This window comes from Lissotriton helveticus, chromosome 12, assembly GCF_964261635.1.
Source record: "Lissotriton helveticus chromosome 12, aLisHel1.1, whole genome shotgun sequence".
In the NCBI taxonomy this organism is placed as follows: domain Eukaryota; kingdom Metazoa; phylum Chordata; class Amphibia; order Caudata; family Salamandridae; genus Lissotriton; species Lissotriton helveticus.
In genome coordinates this window covers 41,299,407-41,321,732 of record NC_136073.1, presented here as the reverse complement: position 1 = coordinate 41,321,732, position 22,326 = coordinate 41,299,407, and the positions used below count along the sequence as shown (strand labels likewise).

Here is a 22,326-nt window from a genome sequence, read left to right as displayed (position 1 = left end):
CTTTAGACACCTTTGAAACACTCACCACTTTGCCCAGGAAGATGGTGCTGCCCGCTGCCAGGGTGCAGATGACGCCGATGTACTTGGCAATGAAGGTTTTGAAGGTGAAGAACTCTGCCAGGACCACGCCTCGCAGTGTGACTTTGAGTTCAGGGATCCCAGACCCTGGGGAGGAAAGGGAAAAACAGAGTGGGAAAAATGAAGGGAGAGACGGGGAGAGGAGGTAGGGGAGAGCAAGGGCAGAGAAAAAGGGGTACAAAGCACGAGAGAACAAGAAGTGTATAGTGAGGAGAAAACACATGAAAGGAGGGTGGGGAGCAAAAATACAGTCTTGTGGAGAGAGAGGAGAGGAGAGGCAACAAGAAGAAAGAGAGCCAGGATGAAAAGTGAGGGTAGCATGATTAGGTAGAATCCGAGAGGGTCAAAATAAGAGAAAGAGAAATGTGTGGCAAGAGAGGGAGGGCAAAGAATGGAGAGAGAGAGAAACTGAGGGAGAGAAAAGGTTGTAGAAAGATGAAGAAGATCAGGGAGCCAGGGAGAAAGGAATTGGAAAATGTAAGAAGAAAGAGCAAGAACCATGGACGCGGAATGAAAGAAAGGAGCAACGGAACAGAAAAGGGAAGAGAAACAAGACAGTGGGAGGCGCTCCACGAGTGTTGTTGTGGGTTTTCAGCACAACACCCATGGAATATGATGCTGCCACAGATTCACAAAGTGATGTAAACCTGGGGTAGCATCAAATCCATATACCTCCAGACGTATGGCATAAAAAGGAGAAAGAAATATGTTTATTTCTCCTCGTTTTTTACTCTTTCCATGTAGGTTGCATTCTGCAGCACACCTAGGACGAGTAAAACGCCTGTGTCCCTCTCTGCAGAAAAAACAATCCTTCTAGCTGCAAAGGAGGCACGCTTGCACCATGGGGCAAGGGTGCCTACGTTGACGCTAGGCTGCCAACACAGCGCAGGCAGGAAGCACAGGAATGCACTGTATTGCTTAAGTATGGTACGTTCCTGCCGTTTCACTGTGATGTAGTGCAGTGCAGCAAGGTGCCTTGCTGCTCTACCCGAAGCTAAAATGCCATAAATGAGGTCCTTCCACTATTAGGGTCTGTGCACACTTTGGGTGATGTGCACAGGATGCCGCTACGCAATATATATTCGCCACATTCGTGCCCAGTCAGTGTGCGAGGGAATGACAGGTGTGAAAGAGACTCAGCAGTGTGTTTTACAAGACACATCTTTTGTGCTGGTGGCCAATATCCAAACAGAGGGCCAGGGACTTGTAAGAGGCTGTCTGGGCTGAACCTAGGGACAGATGTACGAAACATTTTTGTGCTCGCAAATGGTCAGATTCTCAGAATTGTTCCATTTGTGAATTTTAAAAATGCCTTTTCAGATGTATTAAGCCTAAATTGCGATTCGGTAACCTGCTACTGAATTGCAATTTTGGTTTTCAAATTGTTATGTTCGCAGAGGTGTGTTTAGGGCGTCACTTCCAAACACCAATTCACATTGGTATGTATGAATGTTTTCCGACCGAAATGCAGTCACAAAACATTTGCACTTTACCGCCAACTCAAAGTTGGTGGTAACCCATTCAGAAATGGGAAAGGGTCCCAAGCACCTTGAGACCCTCACAGGTGAGTAGTCGCGCTTTGCAAGCCCTTGAGTGATTGATTGATTGAAGGGGTCCTTGAGGGACCCCATCCCCTTTGGTATGGAAGAAAAAATGTATGTAAACATTTCATTTTTTTTTTTAAATGCAGCCCGTTTTCCTTAAAGGAAAATGGGCTGCGATTTAAAAAAAAATGCTTTATTTAAAAGCAATCACCGACATTGTGGTCTGCTGACCCCAGCAGTCCACCATCCATGTTATAGCAGCTAATCGTAGTGGGTCACAAATTTAAACATACCTCATTAATATTCATGAAGTAGGTCTATTGGCGACCCACTATGAATCGCTGTTTTAGGAAAAAGGGGCTTAATAACCCATTTGTACATAAATGATAGAGATTACCACATAGCGAATCACAAAAGATTGCTATTTGGTAATCGCTATTACTGTTCTTAGTACATGTAGCCCCTAGAGAACAGACAGAGATGCGCCAGATATTGGAGCACAGCACCATAGGAGCAATGACAACTAGCGGCTGCTAGTACACACTTTGTAACTCCACGCCATGCCTGCCTCTTGTGTACTACAAGAAATGTGATGAGAGATGATAACAGTATTACCAAAACACTGACGGCCTGTTTGCATGTAAATATGTTGTCTTCTGGGGATGACTTGTGCCCTCCCCCCTCTGCCCTTTCTCACTTTACTCTAGCTAGCCATTTCATGCCACACTCCTAGCGCCTTCAGAGGTGGACAAAGAGCTAAAATCAACCATGGAAAATGTGTGGATACCTGATCCTGCCCCCGTCTCTCAACACCTGATAGCAGCCCCTTGTTCCTCAGCCTGCTGCGTTTTTTACCTGTATCCCAATATGCAACAGAAATAATAAGAGAACGAGAAAAGGATGAAAAATAAGAAAAGAAAAAAAGAGAGAAAGAAAAGGAAAGAGTGCAATAAAAAAGACAATAAGAAAGAAACATAAAAAAGACACATTGAGAAAAGGATCAGCATGGAGGAAGAAAAGAGACAAGGAAAAAGAAAATGTACAATAAGTAAAAAAAAGAGATAGAATAACAGAAGAGGAAAAAAAATAAGACAAATACACATGACAAGACTGAAAGGAGGGAAAGAAGTAGACAAAGAAAGAGGGAGGAAAAAAGAAAGGTAGGTATAGTTTCTTACCTGTAACTCCGGTTCTCTCAGAAGGGTATTTCAATGCTAGTCATAGGCGTAGAATATTCCCACCTGCCTGTGGGGGACCCCATAGTACTTTTCCAATATGTCATCTTAAGTGCTGAAGTTCGCCTTTCTTCAGGAAGGCCTTGAATAGTCACTTAAGAAAGTTAATATGCAGCCTAACAGATAGGCTACAGTGGTCAGAGTTCTTCATCTCGATCACAAAAGGGAGTTAGGCCAAAGAATCATGCAGAAATGCATGTGAATTTTGGAGAATATCAGGAAAAAAAATTCACAAACCCTTTTTTGTAATGTGAGAGAAGTATGAAGAAGTGCAGAGCAGTGTAGCCCAAAGGCTGCCATTATAAAGGAAGAAAAAGGAGACTGTACCTTTAAGAATCCTGGGACATCCAGTATCCCATCATGCTCAGCCAGAGGCAGCTACCTCAGTTCTTTTTTATAGGCAGAACTAGCTGAATTATAGCGGAGCATGGCAATGTCTGTCCAATTTATCAGTGAGAGGGAACGAAGGGCTTTTTAAGGTCCAGCATACATGCCCAAAGACTAATATAACAAACACAGTATGAAGTTCCTAACGAAAAAAGCAGGCAGAGGTCAGATTGAACAGGGAGGAAATGTACCCTGATGTGTGAAGAAATGAAAGAACATGAGAAAGGGATTCCTCCTTTACAGAAAAAGACCCTCACACACCCAACAAGCGGGTGTCTTGCTTCATCATCGGGGCCTGCTCCTACTCGGGTCGGCAGTGCAATACCTGATCAGGCACCCTAGAAGGGGCCTACTTGGCGGAGATCTTTTTTTCACTTTCAAGCCGTTGGGTGCAGTGCGTATGAGGGCCCTTAGTGTAAAAGTGAGTGTAGGTGATGATAAGGTGTTGTGTAAGCTAAAACAGGGAACAGTGGTCCACTCAGAACAATTTTAAAGAGATGTGGCCACTGCCCTGGTTAAAAACAAAAGACGCACCCCAATGAGGTGTCGGTTACGCCAGTAAAGGATCGTCCCAGGCTGGTAGGAGCACCAGGGTAGGATACAGACGATCCTTTACTGGCGTAACCGCCACTAAATTCTTAGTGTCTGTCTCCTCCAACACTGGTTGCCACATGCTCTCAACTCCAGTTGGGTTGAGTTAGATCTACTAGTGCCACTTTTTAGGGTGCTGTACAGGTGGCCACACATTCACCTCATTGGGGCCATGACTACTACCAAAAAGTGTAGGTAGATCAATTTATTATTGGTCCTGAGGAATTGCCATCACTTGATTTAAGGCAAGAAACATGTCGACCTATTTCAACAGCACACGTCCCCACACACCTTAAAGTGGGAGGGTGCGTCTTTTGTTTTTAACCAGGGCAGTGGCCACATCTCATTAAAATTGTTCTGAGTGGACCACTGTTCCCTGTTTTAGCTTACACAACACCTTATCATCACCTACACTCACTTTTACACTAGGGGCCCTCATACGCATTGCACCCAACGCTTGAAAGAGGAAAAAAGATCTCCGCCAAGTAGGCCCCTTCTAGGGCGCCTGATCGGGTATTGCACCGCCGACCCGAGTAGGAGCAGGCTCGATGATGAAGCAAGACACCCACTTGTTGGGTGTGTCAGGGTCTTTTTCTGCAAAGGAGGAATTCCTTTCTCATGTTCTTTTATTTCTTTGCACACCAGGGTACATTTCCTCCCTGTTCAATTTGACCTCCGCCTGCTTTTTTCGTTAGGAACTTCATACTGTGTTTGTTATGAATGTCTGTCTAATCCCCGGGGAGGAGGGAGGATTGCTTGTGGATATCATGGAAATACCCCTATGAGAGAACTGGAATTACAGTTAGGAAACTAAACCTTCTCTCAGGGGATTTCCATGTATAGCCATAAGCGTACAATAGAGAGGAAAGCCCATCCCCCTTACGGTGGTGGAGTAGACAGAACAATAATGAGCTAGGCAATCAAGCAAAGAGATTCATGAGGGATACCTGTCCCACTTAAGCATTCGCTCTCGCACCAGAGTTGAGGCAGTAATGTTTAGTGAATTTGTGGCCTGGTCTCCATTTAGCAGCTTTGCCGATATCTACCAATGGGATGTTTCTCCTCAGGATAGTAGTAGCAGCCTTGCCCCTAGTGGAATGCACTTTGGGTTTACCAGTAAGAGTCTTGTTAGCTAGCGGATAGCAAAAAAAGTATATAGAAAACAATCCACATCAAAACGGACAGTTTAGAGGGGGGAAAGTCCTGTGCGAACTGGGCAATAATTCATGAATAATTGCTGAGATTTGCGAATGGATTTAGTTTTATCTAGATAAAACTTTAACACCCTTTTGACATCCAGAGAGTGAAGTGCTCTCTCTGCTGGACTAGATAGATTTTGAAAGAAAATGGGTAAAGAAATAGTCTGGTTTATGTAAAATAAAAGAAATGATTCAAGGGGAGGAATTTAGCATTGGTCCTTATCACTACCTTGGATGAATGGAAAACTTTTTATGGCTCATGAGCACAAAGGTCCTGTATCTCACTAACCCTGCCCGCAATAAGGTTTTGCAGAACAGCTTTATGTATGGGCTCAACAGGATGCTGCATGAGACGTGAAAGAACTACGTTGAATTCCCGTGGTGGAGAAGGACATCTAACAGAGGGAAATAACTTCTTTAACCCTTCCAAGAGATCTTTACTGACAGGAATCTGAAAGAAAGAATTTGCAATGGACTTTGCCTGTATGCAGTGAGAGCCGCAAGGTGGACTCTAATGGTGGAAAAGTGCAGGCCATATTTAGCAAGGTGCAATACATTAAATGCATATGCAGCCCTTGTGCTGGGCCACTTTGCCTCATTCAGAATTTCCGTACAGTTCTGAGGACGATTTAGGTGGCCATATTGCACTAGATCAGAAGCCATGCTGCCAAATTGAATGAGGAGAAGTTGGGGTGTAAGATTTGTCCTCCAAATTTCAATAAGAGGTCTGGCCTGCAGGGCAGCCTGATATGCGGATGGAGCGACCCATGAAGCAGGTTAGTTACCCAAATTATTTTTTTTTTTATTGGTAAAGGGATCTCATTTTAATAAGTATTTGCATCTGGAATTGGTGGCAAAAAAGAATGATTCTGGAGGTAGAGCGCTTTTGTTGGATGCAATGCTTGATGGGGCTAGGCTAAGGATTGTGGAGTTTTCTAAAATATCTACTTGCCCAAGTTTGGAATGCTTCATAATTTTACTTGCCCTGTATAAAAAGCCACTTCTTCCATTTGATACCATGCAAACAGGTGCTAAATGATGCCAACATAGTTAACCAAAATTGTCTCTGCAGCAATGAGGATCATCTTGACTGTTGTGGATGAGAGTTTGGGCAGGACGGCCTCGATCAGGGGAGTTGATGAAAAGGCGTAAAGAAATTTGTTGGACCAATCGTTCCACAGAGCCTTCCCCAACGACTCTGGATGGTGAAACCTGAGAGCGAAGTTGTGGCGTTTTTTGTTTCCCACTGTGCCGAAAAGATCGATAGAATGTGTTCCCACATGCGGAAGATATCTTGAACCATATTTATGTTCACCACCCACTTGTGATTCTTGCCGAGAACCCTACTGAGCTTATCGTCTTGGACGTTCTGGAAGCCTGGAAGATACATGACTGTAATCTTCAGATTCCTGGTGAGGAGCCAGTGCCAGATCGACTAGGCCTCTTGTGACAGGGCTCTGGTCCTTGTTTTCCCCTCTTGTTCAGGTATTGCATGGTGGTTGCGTTGTCCATCTGAACAAGCAGGGTGTCGTGGTGAAAGATACGTGAAATGCTTTGAGCACTAGATAAACTGCGCAGAGTTCAAGGAGGTTGATGTGGTATGTCCTCTCCTTCGGCGATAATGAGCTGTGTATCTGGAGGTGACCCATGTGGCTCCCCCTGCCTAGCAGGGAACCATCGGTCACTATGGTCTTAGTGGGGTCTTGTTGGTGAAATGGCATCCCCTGCAGGAGATTGGTTGGTGAGCACGACCACTCAAGTGATCTGATGGCATGTAGAGGCAGAGTGATTCTGTCCTTCCATATTCCTGACAGTTGGTCCCACTGTTCTTTTAGACGCTCTTGGAGAGGACGCATGTGAAGGTGAGCATTGGGAGTGAGAAAAATGCCAGAGGCCATCGAGCCGAGAAGTGACAAGACTGTGTGCACTGTTGGACGGCACATTGTCCGTAGACTGTGACACTTCTGGAGAATGGATACGCGTCGTTCCTCAGAAGGACACACCTGTCCATGAACTGTGTCGACAGTAGCTCCTAAGTAGGTCAACTTCTGGACTGGAGTTGAAATGGACTTGGGAAAATTGATCTGAACCCCCAAGCCATGAAGGAGCTTGCGTGTCCATTTGAAATGCAGTTGGGCTTCTGGAAAGGTGGATGCCTTGATTAACCAGTCATCCAGGTGTGGGTAGACACAGATTCAGTGCTGTGAAAGATGTGCTGCTACCACAGCCATGCACTTGGAGAAAGTTCTGGTTGCTGACTTGAGACCCAAGGGTAGGACGGTGCATTGGTAGTGGTCCCTCCCCATGACAAATCTTAGAAATTCCCAATGCTTTCTTGAGATGGGATCATGAATGTATTCATTGTGCAGGTCGATGGAGCCCAGCCGGTCTCACTGGCGAAGTTGTGGGAATATTTGGTGCAAAGCCGGCATCTTTAAACTTTTCCCTGCAATCCATTTATTGGTGGGCCTAAGGTCGAGAATGAGCCTGAACTCCTGTTTGTATTTCTTTGGCACTAGAAAGAACTGTGATTAAAGGTCCTGTCCCCGCTGTCTGAGGGGAACAGGTTCCACTGCCTCCTTCCGTCATAAGATGGTGACTTTCTTCTTTAACAGATCGAGGTGGGAAGCAGATGCCTTCTGTGGAATGGATGGTGGTGGGGCAGTATACCTGAGAGAATAGCCATTCTTTCAATATTCAAGACCCAGAAGTCTGTTGTAATTTGTTGGCACTCTTCCAAATATTTTGATATGCTTTCCCCTACCGGAGTGGTTAACGGAAGAGGGGGAAGGGAGGGTTCAGGGTTTTGTAGTTGATGGTTATCAGCCTCCTTGGTTGAGTTGTTGAGCCAAACGTCCCCTCTGTTGATTGTGTTGGGATCTTGGTAGGACCTTTGGTATAGTTGGTGAGGTCTCCCAGTCTGCTACTGAGGGGTTTGAACCCTGTGAGATGAAAAACTGCAGTAGGTTTGAAACAATCTGCATTGTTCCTTAGATTTTTCAAGCCCTACAGCTTTCAGGGTGTCCATTTCCGTTTTCATCCATGGCATTTCATCATCAGCATGAGAGCCAAACAGTTTGGAACCAGAGAATGGCAGGTTTTGGATATGCAGCTAAGCATCTGCCATTAATGATGTCAGTCAGAGCCAGGTATGTCTATGAAGGACGCTCCCTGGCAGTAACTGTGCGCTGTTAAAAGAGAGGAGTCCCCAGCCGCACTGATGGTTTGGTTGGAGTAAATGGCCCCTTCTTGGACAAACTCTAAAAAATCTTACCATTGATCCCATCGGAGGTGATCCGTGAAATGAAGAATGGAGTCCCATTATGCCCTGTCATATCTTCCCAAGAGGGAAGTTGCACTGGCCATCGTCATGGATGTAGCCGCAGTGTTGCAGATCTTGCTACCTGAGGAATCCAGTCTTCTGCTCTACTTATCAGGGGGAGATGTGGCAGAAGGTGAAGTGGCATGAGATTTCTGGGCAGCCAGAATTACTACAGAATCAGGTGGTGGATCTGCTTGCATAAATAACAGAGCCTGATCTGGGGACAATGCTTCTTCTGGAGCCAGGAGGAAGCCAATGTTGACACTGCTGGAGTCAGAAACAAGGCCACAGCTCTAGTAAACCCAGACACTAGTGGTAACAAAGGTTAGGAGGCAGATTGCTGGTGGAGTGTCTAAAAAATAACTGAAGTCGATGGCATTGGAACTGCCATGGGAATGTTCAGTTTGGCTGCTTCGTGCACCAGGAACCTTTTGAAAGGTATTGATGTCATCATTCGGCGAGGTGCAAGGTTACGGATAGTCTGACAAGGCGGGAGAATAGTCCCTAGTAGAAGATGATGTATCCCCATGATGATGGTGTGATTGTGATCTATGGAATGACCTATGCCTTGAACGAGAGTGCCTCGATCTGGTGGAAGAGCGACCAGATGCATGATGGCCATGATGTGGGTGATGGCACGACCGTGACCGTTAACTTGTTCTGGGAGCCGGAGTGCAGGCACTTGGGGCACTGAAGGAGGTGCAATGACACGTGCTGGCAGGGCTGACTGTGCCCGGTAACACCGGAGGCATTTGTACCACTGGAGGTGGAGGACCTGGAAAAGGCAGTGGAGGATCCAAAGTGCAGTGCAGTGGCCGAGGGAGAATGAGGTATGGGAGACAAAGGCGGCTCTGTCAGACAAGGAGATCTGGAGCATTCTGATGATGAATAAATCTGCCTTCTTTTAGAGTCTTTCTGAGTTATTCCCGACGTCGAGGGACTCTTTGATGTCGATCTAAGTCTCCTCTGTCTAGACCTTGAGGTTGACTGACTTCTCGACGTCAACATGTCCCGTTGATGTTTGGGTCTGAACCTAGTTCAACGCCTTCTTGGTGACTGAAAGTCTGAATTAATCGACGCCAATGCACTTCTCAACGTCGATCTTGTAGGTCTTGACATTAAGCAACGATGCTCGTGTGACGTCGAGCATGTCGCACCATACCACCTCTCGATGTTGATCTACTCGACGTCGACTGGGACTGATAGTGTTTTTGAGCTGAAAAACGCCTCTTAGACCTTCTATCACCACTGGAGGCTGAGGGGAGAGTTCTGGTGGAAGAATTACCTTCCCCTCGATCAGAGGTCCCACTGGCTTCTTGATGGCGCTGTCTCTCTTCTTTACCATGCAGGCGAATCTCCTCCTTTTGACACAGGGTACGCCTGGAAAATGTTCTGCAGATGTCACAGGAGGCAGGCAGATGAGAAGAAAGAAGATCGAAGATACAGACCTCGTGGGGGTCTGATTTGGCCTTTTTCCTACCACAGCGGGGACATTTATCATAAAGAGAAGGCATTTTAAAGCTGACAATCGCCTGTGTTATGTCAGAACAAATTCTCACACTGACAGAGAAAGACAAAAAACATCGAGTGAAACATTTGTCACTGATATCTAAAGTACTTTTGTGAAGAAAAACCTAAAAAGGGTCAAGTTCAATGCTCAGCAGGAGCCCGAAAACAGAACTGAGGTAGCTGCCTCTGGCTGAGCATGATGGGATACTGAAAGTCCCAGGATTCTTAAAGGTACAGTCTCCTTTTTATTCCTTTATAATGGCAGCCTATGGGCTACATTGCTCTGCACTTCTTAATACTTCTCCCACATTACAAAAGGTGGTTTGTGAAAGATTTTTCCTGTTATTCTCCAAAATTCACATACATTTCTGCATGTTTCTGTGGATTATCTCCCTTTTGTGACATCAAGATGAAGAGCTCTGACCACTGTAGGCTATCTGTTAGGCTGCATATTGTCTTTCTTAAGGGACTATTCAAGTCCTTCCTGAAGAAAGGCAAACTTCAGCACTTAGGGTGACATATTGGAAAAAGTGCTCCGGGGTCCCCTGCAGGCGGGTAGGAATAATCTATGCTTATGACTATCAGGGAAACACCTCTACAAGAGAAGGAGAAGAGAAAAAATGAAAGCAAGAACAAGGGGAGGAAGGAAAAGAATTGGAGAAAGGAGAAAGAAACACATGAGAGCAAAAAAGAAACAATGAAAGAACAAATGAAAGAAGTATTGAAAGAAAGAACGAGAGAAAGAAGGGTATAGAAAAAAAAGAAATGAGAGAAAAAGACTGAAGCAGTTAAAAAAGAGGCCAATTAAAGAAAATGAAAAAGTAAGAAAGAAATAAGGGGAGAAAATGGAATAAAGAAGAAAAGTAGAGGAAGAAATGACAAAATAAAGAAAAGGTATAGAAAAATACCAAGATAAAATAAAGACAAGAAGAAAAAGGAAACAGAATGAAAAAGAATTCAAGACAGAAAAGGAGTGAATGAATGAAAGAAACAGAGATACCAAAAATTTAAGAAAAATATTGACGTAGGAGAGAAAAGAGAAAGAAAGAGAGAAAGCTAGAAAAAGGAGAGAAAATAAATTGAGAAAGACAGAACAAAAGCAAGCAAAAAGGAAAGATAGTGAAGGAAGAAAAGGTGAGAAATAACAGAGAAAACTAAGTAAAGAAAATAATTTTTCAGAAGAAGATAGATACAGCATCCTGCACTGACAGCTTCCAAAACATAACAGAAAGAGCCACAATGTTTCAATGTTTTTAAGTAGTGCCTTAGCAGATGGCAGCTGTATATTCTCAAACATGCTGACAGGTATTTATCATGTGTGAGCTGCTGAGAGGCAATCTGTAAGCTAATGGTAACTGGTGATTAACCTGTTCAAGGCCCTGTGCTAAAAGTTCTCTTTTTTCCAACATTCTACCAGATAATTCAACTCTCATTCAGGAAGTGTCTGAAAATCTCTGTTTAGGGGATCATTCAGTGGCTGCATCATTGATAGGACACGTGCTTTGGTGCTGACAATTGTCTGGATTGTGGACCCTGAGGATGCCTATTCTTGATTCCAGCTCATGCCTCTTTCTTCCTCTCCCAGACACTCACTGTCCCTTTATCTCACATTGGCATGTTCTTTTCCATTCCGCCAAAGGCCACTATTTTTCTGTTTTCCTCTTTTCATTCTTTTGTGTTTTTCTCTCTCTTGCACTGGGTCCAAGTTTGCTGAGGAAAAAGCAGTGCTGGTTCCTAAAAAAAAGTGCTGATGGGCACAATCTGCAATCACCGGTTCAAATTAAGCACTGGTTAGACCACTGCCTTTCATCAGAACAGATCTGGCTATGATCTTCACACAACTCGTGGCGTAAACTCGAGGCCACCCAGCCACCCTTGTTCCATCTAAAGCTTGAGTTTTCTCACTGAGGTGACGTTGGCATGTGCCATCATGACGCATTCTGCACCCCACTACCTGGTTAGTTACTATCGTCACACACTCCCTCCTGCACTCAATCTTGTAAGAGAACATAGAGCACAGTATGAGACACGCGTAAAAACATAAATTAATACCAAATATACCCCCGCAATGCACTCTGGAGTGACGATAGAAAACACCCCAGTACCCTGTTTTGCTGCTAGGTCTTCTGAATGTGTGGCACACATCATCTTTAAAAAACCAAACAGTCTATTCAAACAAAATCGATTTTTATCACTGTCCTGCACACACATGGTCGGCTTGAACAAAAAGGCTGATCCTGGCTAGTTGGGTGCAAAGAATCGAGCCACCTTCTCACCTAGCTACACGTTCCAAACATGAGAAACCACCCTGAGCTTCAGAAAACTGCTGCCAGTCCCAATAAATACCTTGGCTCCACGACCCACTTTGAGATTTAAGGTTTTGATACTATATCCCGCTGTCTTGAAATAAAGACAAAGGGGGGTCTTGGTAAATGGTGCGCATGTCCTACAGTCCGGGGCAGCACACCATCAGGTTAGGGTGGGGCACTAGCCACTGGGATGGTGAGCGCGCGTCAGCCTACGGTGGCATGCTCATCATCGGGGTCCCCTCCTGGTGCTGGGAGGCACCCCCGGGACATCCTATCAGACAGAGGCCCCCTAAGTGCTATGCAAGTACAAGTGGTGTTGGAGAGGCTTTTGTGAATGAAGTAGGAGTTCAGCTAACCCCCACTTTGAGGAAGAATAGCCCTCTCTCTCCCCACCCAACCCTGTTTTTGTATCTGGTCTGGGAACTGTCAAAAATGTTAACAGTTGACTAGGAATACAAAGTTTGTCTTGGTTCTTTTTTTTCACTCATGGTCAAAAGTATCCATGAAACTCCTCTTCACTAGAGGAGACCATGAAAAATGTAAAGGCTGTTGCAACTCTGCTGCTGAACAATCTAGCTGTAAAGGGAAATATTGACACATGGTTCCAACAATTCTTCTGAAATCCCTTCCAGCAATGCAATGACGGCCACTCCTTACCTGCCGCCTGTGGGGAGATGTACTTGGCGACCCCGGCAGACACCATCATCAGCAGCACGTGGTAGAGGACCCAGGAGAAGTACTGCAGGTACCGGTAGCTCTCCAAGGTGTCGTACACCCAGAGGTTAGCTGGAAACAAAGGACAGAAGATGTTTGAAGTTAATGCCAGCTAAGATACACTTACTCCTACCCTCTGCAGGGCAACTGCTTCCCCCCTCCTGAGACTGTCAATCCACACCTGCACTCTTCTCCCCACCTCATGAACCTGCTCCAATCCCCGCAGACCAGTGCACGCCGCTCTGTGGATGGTCCACTGAAGGCTGTTCCTTCACACTGAAGTCTTGCCCCCTCTCTGAAGCTGGGATGGGTTTAGGGCTGAGACAGTCCTGTGTATTGTTAATTGTAATTATTATCTGCTACTTCAGTCAACGTGAGGTTTTAATCTCGCTGCTTGGACATATCCCCTTGTGCTCTTGTTCTGCTGGTGGTGTCTGTCCATCTGGACAGCATGCAGTGGTTTTTCTCTCACTGCTTGGATTTAACCCCTTGAGCTCGTGTTCTGCTGGTGGTGTCTGTCCATCTGGACAGCATGCAGTGGTTTTACTTTCACTGCTTGGATTCAAGCCCTTGGCTCGTGGTGACTATCCACCTGGACAGCATGCAGTGGTTTTTCTCTCACTGCTTGGATTTAAACCCTTGTGCTCGTGTTCTGCTGGTGGTGTCTGTCCACCGGGACATTATGCAGTGGTTTTTCTCTCACTGCTTGGATTTAACCCCTTGAGCTCGTGTTCTGCTGGTGGTGTCTGTCCATCTGGACAGCATGCAGTGGTTTTACTTTCACTGCTTGGATTTAACCCCTTGAGCTCGTGTTCTGCTGGTGGTGTCTGTCCATCTGGACAGCATGCAGTGGTTTTACTTTCACTGCTTGGATTCAAGCCCTTGGCTCGTGGTGACTATCCACCTGGACAGCATGCAGTGGTTTTTCTCTCACTGCTTGGATTTAACCCCTTGTGCTCGAGTTCTGCTGGTGGTGTCTGTCCACCGGGACAGCATGCAGTGGTTTTTCTCTCACTGCTTGGATTTAACCCCTTGAGCTCGTGTTCTGCTGGTGGTGTCTGTCCATCTGGACAGCATGCAGTGGTTTTACTTTCACTGCTTGGATTTAACCCCTTGAGCTCGTGTTCTGCTGGTGGTGTCTGTCCATCTGGACAGCATGCAGTGGTTTTACTTTCACTGCTTGGATTCAAGCCCTTGGCTCGTGGTGTCTGTCCACCGGGACAGCATGCAGGGGGTTTTACTCTCACTGCTTGGATTTACCCCCTCGTGCTCGTGTTCTGCTGGTGGTGTATTATGTTACAACGCAATATATTACAACGCACTCCGTTACAACGCATTTTTTACAACGCAGGATCCATTACATCGCATGCCTTTACAACGCATGACATTACATAGCAGATGCTATTACAACGCATGCCATTACAATGTAAGTATAGGTAAGTATATTATTATTTTTTTTAAATGTAAGTAATTTAAATTTAATTAATTAAATAAATTAAATTGTTTTTAAATAATTATTTAGTACATATATTACTTTAAGTTTATTTTTAAAATAACTTTTAATAATAAAGAACTATTTTTAATAAATAATAAAATTATTAAAATTAATTTTTTTAATTAAAATAAAAGATTGTATTTTAAAACTAAACCCTAAAAAAACCTGTACCCCAAAACCCAAACCCAGCCCTGAACCCTAAAAATACCCCTGTACTCCAAAACCCAAAACCAGCCCTGAAACCTAAAAATACCCCTGTACCCCAAAACCCAAACCCAGCCCTGAACCCTAAAAATACCCCTGTACCCCAAAACCCAAACCCAGCCCTGAAACCTAAAAATACCCCTGTACCCCAAAACCCAAACCCAACCCTGAAACCTAAAAATACCCCTGTACCCCAAAACCCAAACCCAACCCTGAAACCTAAAAATACCCCTGTTCCCCAAAACCCAAACCCAGCCCTGAAACCTAAAAATACCCCTGTACCCCGAAACCTAAAAATACCCCTGTACCCCAAAACCCAAACCCAACCCTGAAACCTAAAAATACCCCTGTAACCCAAAACCCAAACCCAACCCTGAAACCTAAAAATACCCCTGTACCCCAAAACCCAAACCCAACCCTGAAACCTAAAAATACCCCTGTACCCCAAAACCCAAACCCAACCCTGAAACCTAAAAATACCCCTGTACCCCAAAACCCAAACCCAACCCTGAAACCTAAAAATACCCATGTACCCCAAAACCCAAACCAAACCCTGAAACCTAAAAATACCCCTGTACCCCAAAACCCAAACCCAATATATTTATTTATTTTTAATATTAAATAAAATAATTAAATAATGTTAAATAAAATATAAAATAAAATTATATACTTACCTATACATACGTTGTAATGGCATGCGTTGTAATAGCATCTGCTATGTGGAAGAGGTGTGGCGCCGCGGCCAGGGCGACTGACGCTGGAATCTGGGGACCACGGTTCGATCCCCAGCTCCGGCGGCAGGTCAGCCCAGCACCATGTGACTCTGGGCAATAGCTCGCTTAATCTTCCCGACGGCCCCCCAGCGCCTAGAGACCCTTACGGGTGATTGTGCGCTTTACAAATGTGGACTTTACTTTAATGTCATGCGTTGTAAAGGCATGCGATGTAATAGATCCAGCGTTGTAAAAGTTACGTTGTAATAGAAGTGCGTTGTAAAAGTTGCGATGTAACGGCTGTTTCCCTCTGCTGGTGGTGTCTGTCCAACTGCACAGCATGCAGTGGTTTTACTCTCACTGCTTGGATTTAACCCCTCGTGCTCGTGTTCTGCTGGTGGTGTCTGTCCATCTGGACAGCATGCAGTGGTTTTACTCTCACTGCTTGGATTTAACCCCTCGTGCTCGTGTTCTGCTGGTGGTGTCTGTCCATCTGGACAGCATGCCGTGGTTTTACTCTCACTGCTTGGATTTAACCCCTCGTGCTCGTGTTCTGCTGGTGGTGTCTGTCCACCTGGACAGCATGCAGTGGTTTTACTCTCACTGCTTTGATTTAACCCCTCCTGCTCGTGTTCTGCTGGTGGTGTCTGTCCACCTGGACAGCATGCAGTGGTTTTACTCTCACTGCTTGGATTTAACCCCTTGTGCTCGAGTTCTGCTGGTGGTGACTGTCCACCGGGACAGCATGCAGGGGGTTTTACTCTCACTGCTTGGATTTACCCCCTCGTGCTCGTGTTCGGCTGGTGGTGTCTGTCCACCTGGACAGCATGCAGTGGTTTTACTCTCACTGCTTGGATTTAACCCCTTGTGCTCGTGTTCTGCTGGTGGTGTCTGTCCACCTGGACATTATGCAGTGGTTTTACTCTCACTGCTTGGATTTAACCCCTTGTGCTCGTGTTCTGCTGGTGGTGTCTGTCCACCTGGACAGCATGCAGTGGTTTTACTCTCACTGCTTGGATTTAACCCCTTGTGCTCGTGTTCTGCTGGTGGTGTCTGTCCATCTGGACAGCATGCCGTGGTTTTACTCTCACTGCTTGGATTTAACCCCTTGTGCTCGTGTTCTGCTGGTGGTGTCTGTCCACCTGGACATTATGCAGTGGTTTTACTCTCACTGCTTGGATTTACCCCCTCGTGCTCGTGTTCTGCTGGTGGTGTCTGTCCATCTGGACAGCATGCCGTGGTTTTACTCTCACTGCTTGGATTTAACCCCTTGAGCTCGTGTTCTGCTGGTGGTGTCTGTCCATCTGGACAGCATGCAGTGGTTTTACTTTCACTTCTTGGATTTAACCCCTTGAGCTCGTGTTCTGCTGGTGGTGTCTGTCCATCTGGACAGCATGCAGTGGTTTTACTTTCACTGCTTGGATTCAAGCCCTTGGCTCGTGGTGTCTGTCCACCGGGACAGCATGCAGGGGGTTTTACTCTCACTGCTTGGATTTACCCCCTCGTGCTCGTGTTCTGCTGGTGGTGTATTATGTTACAACGCGATATATTACAACGCACTCCGTTACAACGCATTTTTTACAACGCAGGATCCATTACATCGCATGCCTTTACAACGCATGACATTACATAGCATATGCTATTACAACGCATGCCATTACAATGTAAGTATAGGTAAGTATATATATATTTTTTTTAAATGTAAGTAATTTAAATTTAATTAATTAAATAAATTAAATTGTTTTTAAATAATTATTTAGTACATATATTACTTTAAGTTTATTTTTAAAATAACTTTTAATAATAAAGAACTATTTTTAATAAATAATAAAATTATTAAAATTAATTTTTTTAATTAAAATAAAAGATTGTATTTTAAAACTAAACCCTAAAAAAACCTGTACCCCAAAACCCAAACCCAGCCCTGAACCCTAAAAATACCCCTGTACTCCAAAACCCAAAACCAGCCCTGAAACCTAAAAATACCCCTGTACCCCAAAACCCAAACCCAGCCCTGAACCCTAAAAATACCCCTGTACCCCAAAACCCAAACCCAGCCCTGAAACCTAAAAATACCCCTGTACCCCAAAACCCAAACCCAACCCTGAAACCTAAAAATACCCCTGTACCCCAAAACCCAAACCCAACCCTGAAACCTAAAAATACCCCTGTTCCCCAAAACCCAAACCCAGCCCTGAAACCTAAAAATACCCCTGTACCCCAAAACTCAAACCCAGCCCTGAAACCTAAAAATACCCCTGTACCCCAAAACCCAAACCCAACCCTGAAACCTAAAAATACCCCTGTACCCCAAAACCCAAACCCAGCCCTGAAACCTAAAAATACCCCTGTACCCCAAAACCCAAACCCAACCCTGAAACCTAAAAATACCCCTGTACCCCAAAACCCAAACCCAACCCTGAAACCTAAAAATACCCCTGTACCCCAAAACCCAAACCCAACCCTGAAACCTAAAAATACCCCTGTACCCCAAAACCCAAACCCAACCCTGAAACCTAAAAATACCCATGTACCCCAAAACCCAAACCAAACCCTGAAACCTAAAAATACCCCTGTACCCCAAAACCCAAACCCAATATATTTATTTTTTTTTAATATTAAATAAAATAATTAAATAATGTTAAATAAAATATAAAATAAAATTATATACTTACCTATACATACGTTGTAATGGCATGCGTTGTAATAGCATCTGCTATGTAATGTCATGCGTTGTAAAGGCATGCGATGTAATGGATCCAGCGTTGTAAAAGTTACGTTGCAATAGAAGTGCGTTGTAAAAGTTGCGATGTAACGGCTGTTTCCCTCTGCTGGTGGTGTCTGTCCAACTGCACAGCATGCAGTGGTTTTACTCTCACTGCTTGGATTTAACCCCTCGTGCTCGTGTTCTGCTGGTGGTGTCTGTCCATCTGGACAGCATGCAGTGGTTTTACTCTCACTGCTTGGATTTAACCCCTCCTGCTCGTGTTCTGCTGGTGGTGTCTGTCCATCTGGACAGCATGCCGTGGTTTTACTCTCACTGCTTGGATTTAACCCCTCGTGCTCGTGTTCTGCTGGTGGTGTCTGTCCACCTGGACAGCATGCAGTGGTTTTACTCTCACTGCTTTGATTTAACCCCTCCTGCTCGTGTTCTGCTGGTGGTGTCTGTCCACCTGGACAGCATGCAGTGGTTTTACTCTCACTGCTTGGATTTAACCCCTTGTGCTCGAGTTCTGCTGGTGGTGACTGTCCACCGGGACAGCATGCAGGGGGTTTTACTCTCACTGCTTGGATTTACCCCCTCGTGCTCATGTTCTGCTGGTGGTGTCTGTCCACCTGGACAGCATGCAGTGGTTTTACTCTCACTGCTTGGATTTAACCCCTTGTGCTCGTGTTCTGCTGGTGGTGTCTGTCCACCTGGACATTATGCAGTGGTTTTACTCTCACTGCTTGGATTTAACCCCTTGTGCTCGTGTTCTGCTGGTGGTGTCTGTCCACCTGGACAGCATGCAGTGGTTTTACTCTCACTGCTTGGATTTAACCCCTTGTGCTCGTGTTCTGCTGGTGGTGTCTGTCCATCTGGACAGCATGCCGTGGTTTTACTCTCACTGCTTGGATTTAACCCCTTGTGCTCGTGTTCTGCTGGTGGTGTCTGTCCATCTGGACAGCATGCCGTGGTTTTACTCTCACTGCTTGGATTTAACCCCTTGTGCTCGTGTTCTGCTGGTCTTGTCTGTCCACCTGGACAGCATATAGTGGTTTTACTCTCACTGCTTGGATTTAACCCCTCGTGCTCGTGTTCTGCTGGTGGTGTCTGTCCTTCTGGACAGCATGCCGTAGTTTTACTCTCACTGCTTGGATTTAACCCCTTGTGCTCGTGTTCTGCCGGTGATGACTATTCACCTGCTTGAATTTAACCCTTTCTGCTGGTGGCGACCATCCACCTGGACAGCATGTGCTGCGGTGTGTTAGAACTGTATTAAGGCCCTCATGCTCACACCTTTATGGCGAGATATCGTGTGATGATTTCTTTGGCCTCCCTCAGACCTCAGAATTGTTCTCTGTCTTTCTCTGTATGTAACCGTACTTGAACAGGGCAAGCCTAGGTAGGAAGCAAGGGAGCACTATCACTTCTCCTTCTCTTTCTCAGTCTCATGTGCTCTTACGTTTTTCCTCTCTCTCTTTCTCCCTCTCTTTTTCTCCCTCTGTTTCCACCTCTCCCCCTTCCATCTTGTGACTGTCTATGAGTATTTTTCCCTCTGTTATATGTCTAGGTCCTAGCAGCTAACTGTTCTATAGCCCAACCAACTTTTAATATCTGATTTACTAGAAGCATTATTTTATTATCTATTTAAGTGTCTGTATCTATCTCACCATTCCGTAGGCTCAGCGGGAGACTTTTCAATGCAATAAAATAAGTAAACGATGGAGGTGGAAAGGTGCTTAGGGCCTGATTTCAATCTGGGCGGAAGGGATACTCCGTCACAGCGGTGACCGAAATATAAATCCCATTGGATATAATGGGGTTTATATTTCGGTGGACGGGATATCCGTCACCACTGTGAGGGGGGGTATCCCATCCGCCAAGATCTAAATCAGACCCTTAGATGTAAATATGATTTTTCAGTGCTTGTTTTTTTATGGACTCGTATTGCAATATATCTCATCTTCGGGTAGAGAAGCCTCAGCACCATTAAAATTGCAGCATTAACAGTTCCATTGAATACAATTTCCTACCCTCCTCAATTAGAGCTTTTTATGCCTGGAGATGCTGCCAGGTGCCATCTTCAGCTACTAAAGTGCATGTGCAGGGTATGTTTTTGCACGGTGGATGGGGGTGCGTGCAGTGGGTCGCAGGCGGACCTATGAAAATGCCAACCCTGGAGACCCGCAGTTACTGGTACCTATCCTGCCCATCACATTTCTTGAATCTGTCATAGATGCACACGCGTTTGGAAGGAAGAGATTCACAGGCATTTGGACAGAATAGCAAGGAGCAGGGCTGGATTGTCTATTTATTCCATCGGGCACTTCCCCTGGGGCAGGAGCCACTGGAAGCCACTTTGATGGTCCAGGGCCATTGACTCTGTCTGGAAATCCCTGGTGTTTTTGGCAACAGGCACAGCAGGTAAAATTGGGAGAGAGACTGGAAAGGAGGTACCAGGAAGGGGGCTGGGGCTGGTTTGAACATTGTTGCCCAGAGTATATTTGGCTCCCAATCCAGTCCTGGCAAACAATGTAAAAATCAAGAGAGTGCAAGTACATTTTCTGCACTGAAAAAAAGTTTGAATCAACCCATCTTAAACTGTGGCCTGTGTTGCCCCAGGACCAAAATTACAGACATATGGCACTGATGCAAAAACTAGAGAAACCGAACTTGAACTATTTTCTGTTAATATAACAGAGGATAAAACAATCAAGTTTGGCGCCAGTTCATATGGCGGAAAGCTTTCTGCAATAAGGACAAAGGCAATCAGGCTTGCATTTATAGCAAAATATTGAGCTTTTGACAGTGCTTATCTGGGATTGCGTTGTGAATTGTTTACTATTAACTTACTGTTCCTTTAGGCTTCAGGCGCATAATGGGTGGGCATCTTGGAATGGTTTTTATTGCATTTAAAAAGAAAATGCATTTCAAGATGTCTGCCAGTGCATGCACGTGCATGCTGCTGTCCTTGGCGGCTATCTTGGAATGTTTTTTCTAATATACTAATAATAATTTACTGTGTCAAGATTGCCTATAGTCATTTCAACTGGTAAATTAAATTAAAAAATATATATATATTCATGGAATGCAGTGCAAACTGATTGCAGCAAGCAGCCCAGTAGAATTTTGCAAAAAACCCACTTTAAAGCAGGGAGTGGGAAACAAAAGGCAAGGGGCAGGAGAACATTAGACGAGCTGGAGGGCTGGGAGGGAGGGGCATGATGAGAATGGGAAGAGAAAATCTTTCTCAGAGGAATTGGCCGGAAACAAAACATCAAATCATTCACAAGGTGCAAGGACTCGATAAGAGGCGGAAGAGCACAGAAAGAGCTGTCAGAATGAGGTAAGAGCGAGAACCGGCTTCGAGCTGGTCTGGTCTAAGATAAATGCAGCTGGGACAAGAGCACAGAAGTCATTGGTTTGAAGAGGGGGGATGGTATTGGGTACAATAGATGTATTTTTATGCAAGACTGAAATGTAGAAAATGAATTGTGGAACCATTTCTAAGCATATACAACATGCATGTTCTCCAATGCATATTATGTAAAACAGAGACAGTAGTGTGCAACTACATTGTTTGGTCTGTTGCAAGGGACATTTGCTTCATCTTATATTAGACTTGCAGCAAATATGGTGGGAATTGATCTGAATATTTTTGATTTTGCTTTACCAGTACAAAGTTTCTGAATTATAACCTACTGGCTCTTACTAGTGCCCCCTCCTGCAGCTACTCCGTGATGGTAATAAAGCAAGCCAGGCAGAGGCTGGCTGCATGTGAGCCTGTCCCAGGACAGTGTTCGTTCCTCTGGCAGAGAGAGACAGAAATGTACAAACTATTCCAGCTCCAGCCGAACCCACAAGGAAACAATTGTCAGTGTAAACCTGGTTAAACTGCAAGTGGGATTCCCAGCATGATGCTGCTGTGTGCCAGGGCCAGCAAACCCACTGGGGGTAGCGCGTGCCAGCCAGCTCTGCCTTGGCACCGTGACTAAGAGGGAGAAGGGAGCATTTATTCTTTTGTAGGACGCGGAGTGCGCTGGGGCACCCATGGTCCACTGATGCATCAACAAAGCGGTAAAAGAAGACCCCCTGTGTTCCCAAAGTGCAGCTAGTTACCACTGCTGCGATTGTGGGGCCACAGATTGCGGCACATACCTCTGACTATTGTGAGACAAATCTCAGGGGTCCGCAGACCCGAGGGGCATGGAGCTCTGCAGGAACCTGGCGAAGAGCCAATAAACTCCAGTGCAAGACCTTTTGGAGCCCCAGGCTACATGGCAGTTTGCCATGTGGGTGCCCCCACCGTACGTGGCAAGGTG

The 22,326-nt window shown here is 45.3% G+C and overlaps 1 protein-coding gene across 2 annotated transcripts in view; it reads right to left on the bottom strand.

Moving 5' to 3' along the window:
* Positions 1–22,326, bottom strand: part of LOC144799931 (chloride channel protein ClC-Kb-like) — a 238,100-nt gene that overhangs the window by 174,591 nt on the left and 41,183 nt on the right. For both annotated transcript variants that reach the window (XM_078671560.1, XM_078671561.1), the window contains exons 3-4: positions 12,832–12,960; positions 26–165 (exon numbers count right to left, since the gene is read on the bottom strand). In XM_078671560.1, coding sequence (XP_078527686.1) covers positions 26–165; positions 12,832–12,960 — 269 coding nt within the window. The remainder of the gene's footprint in view (positions 1–25; positions 166–12,831; positions 12,961–22,326) is intronic.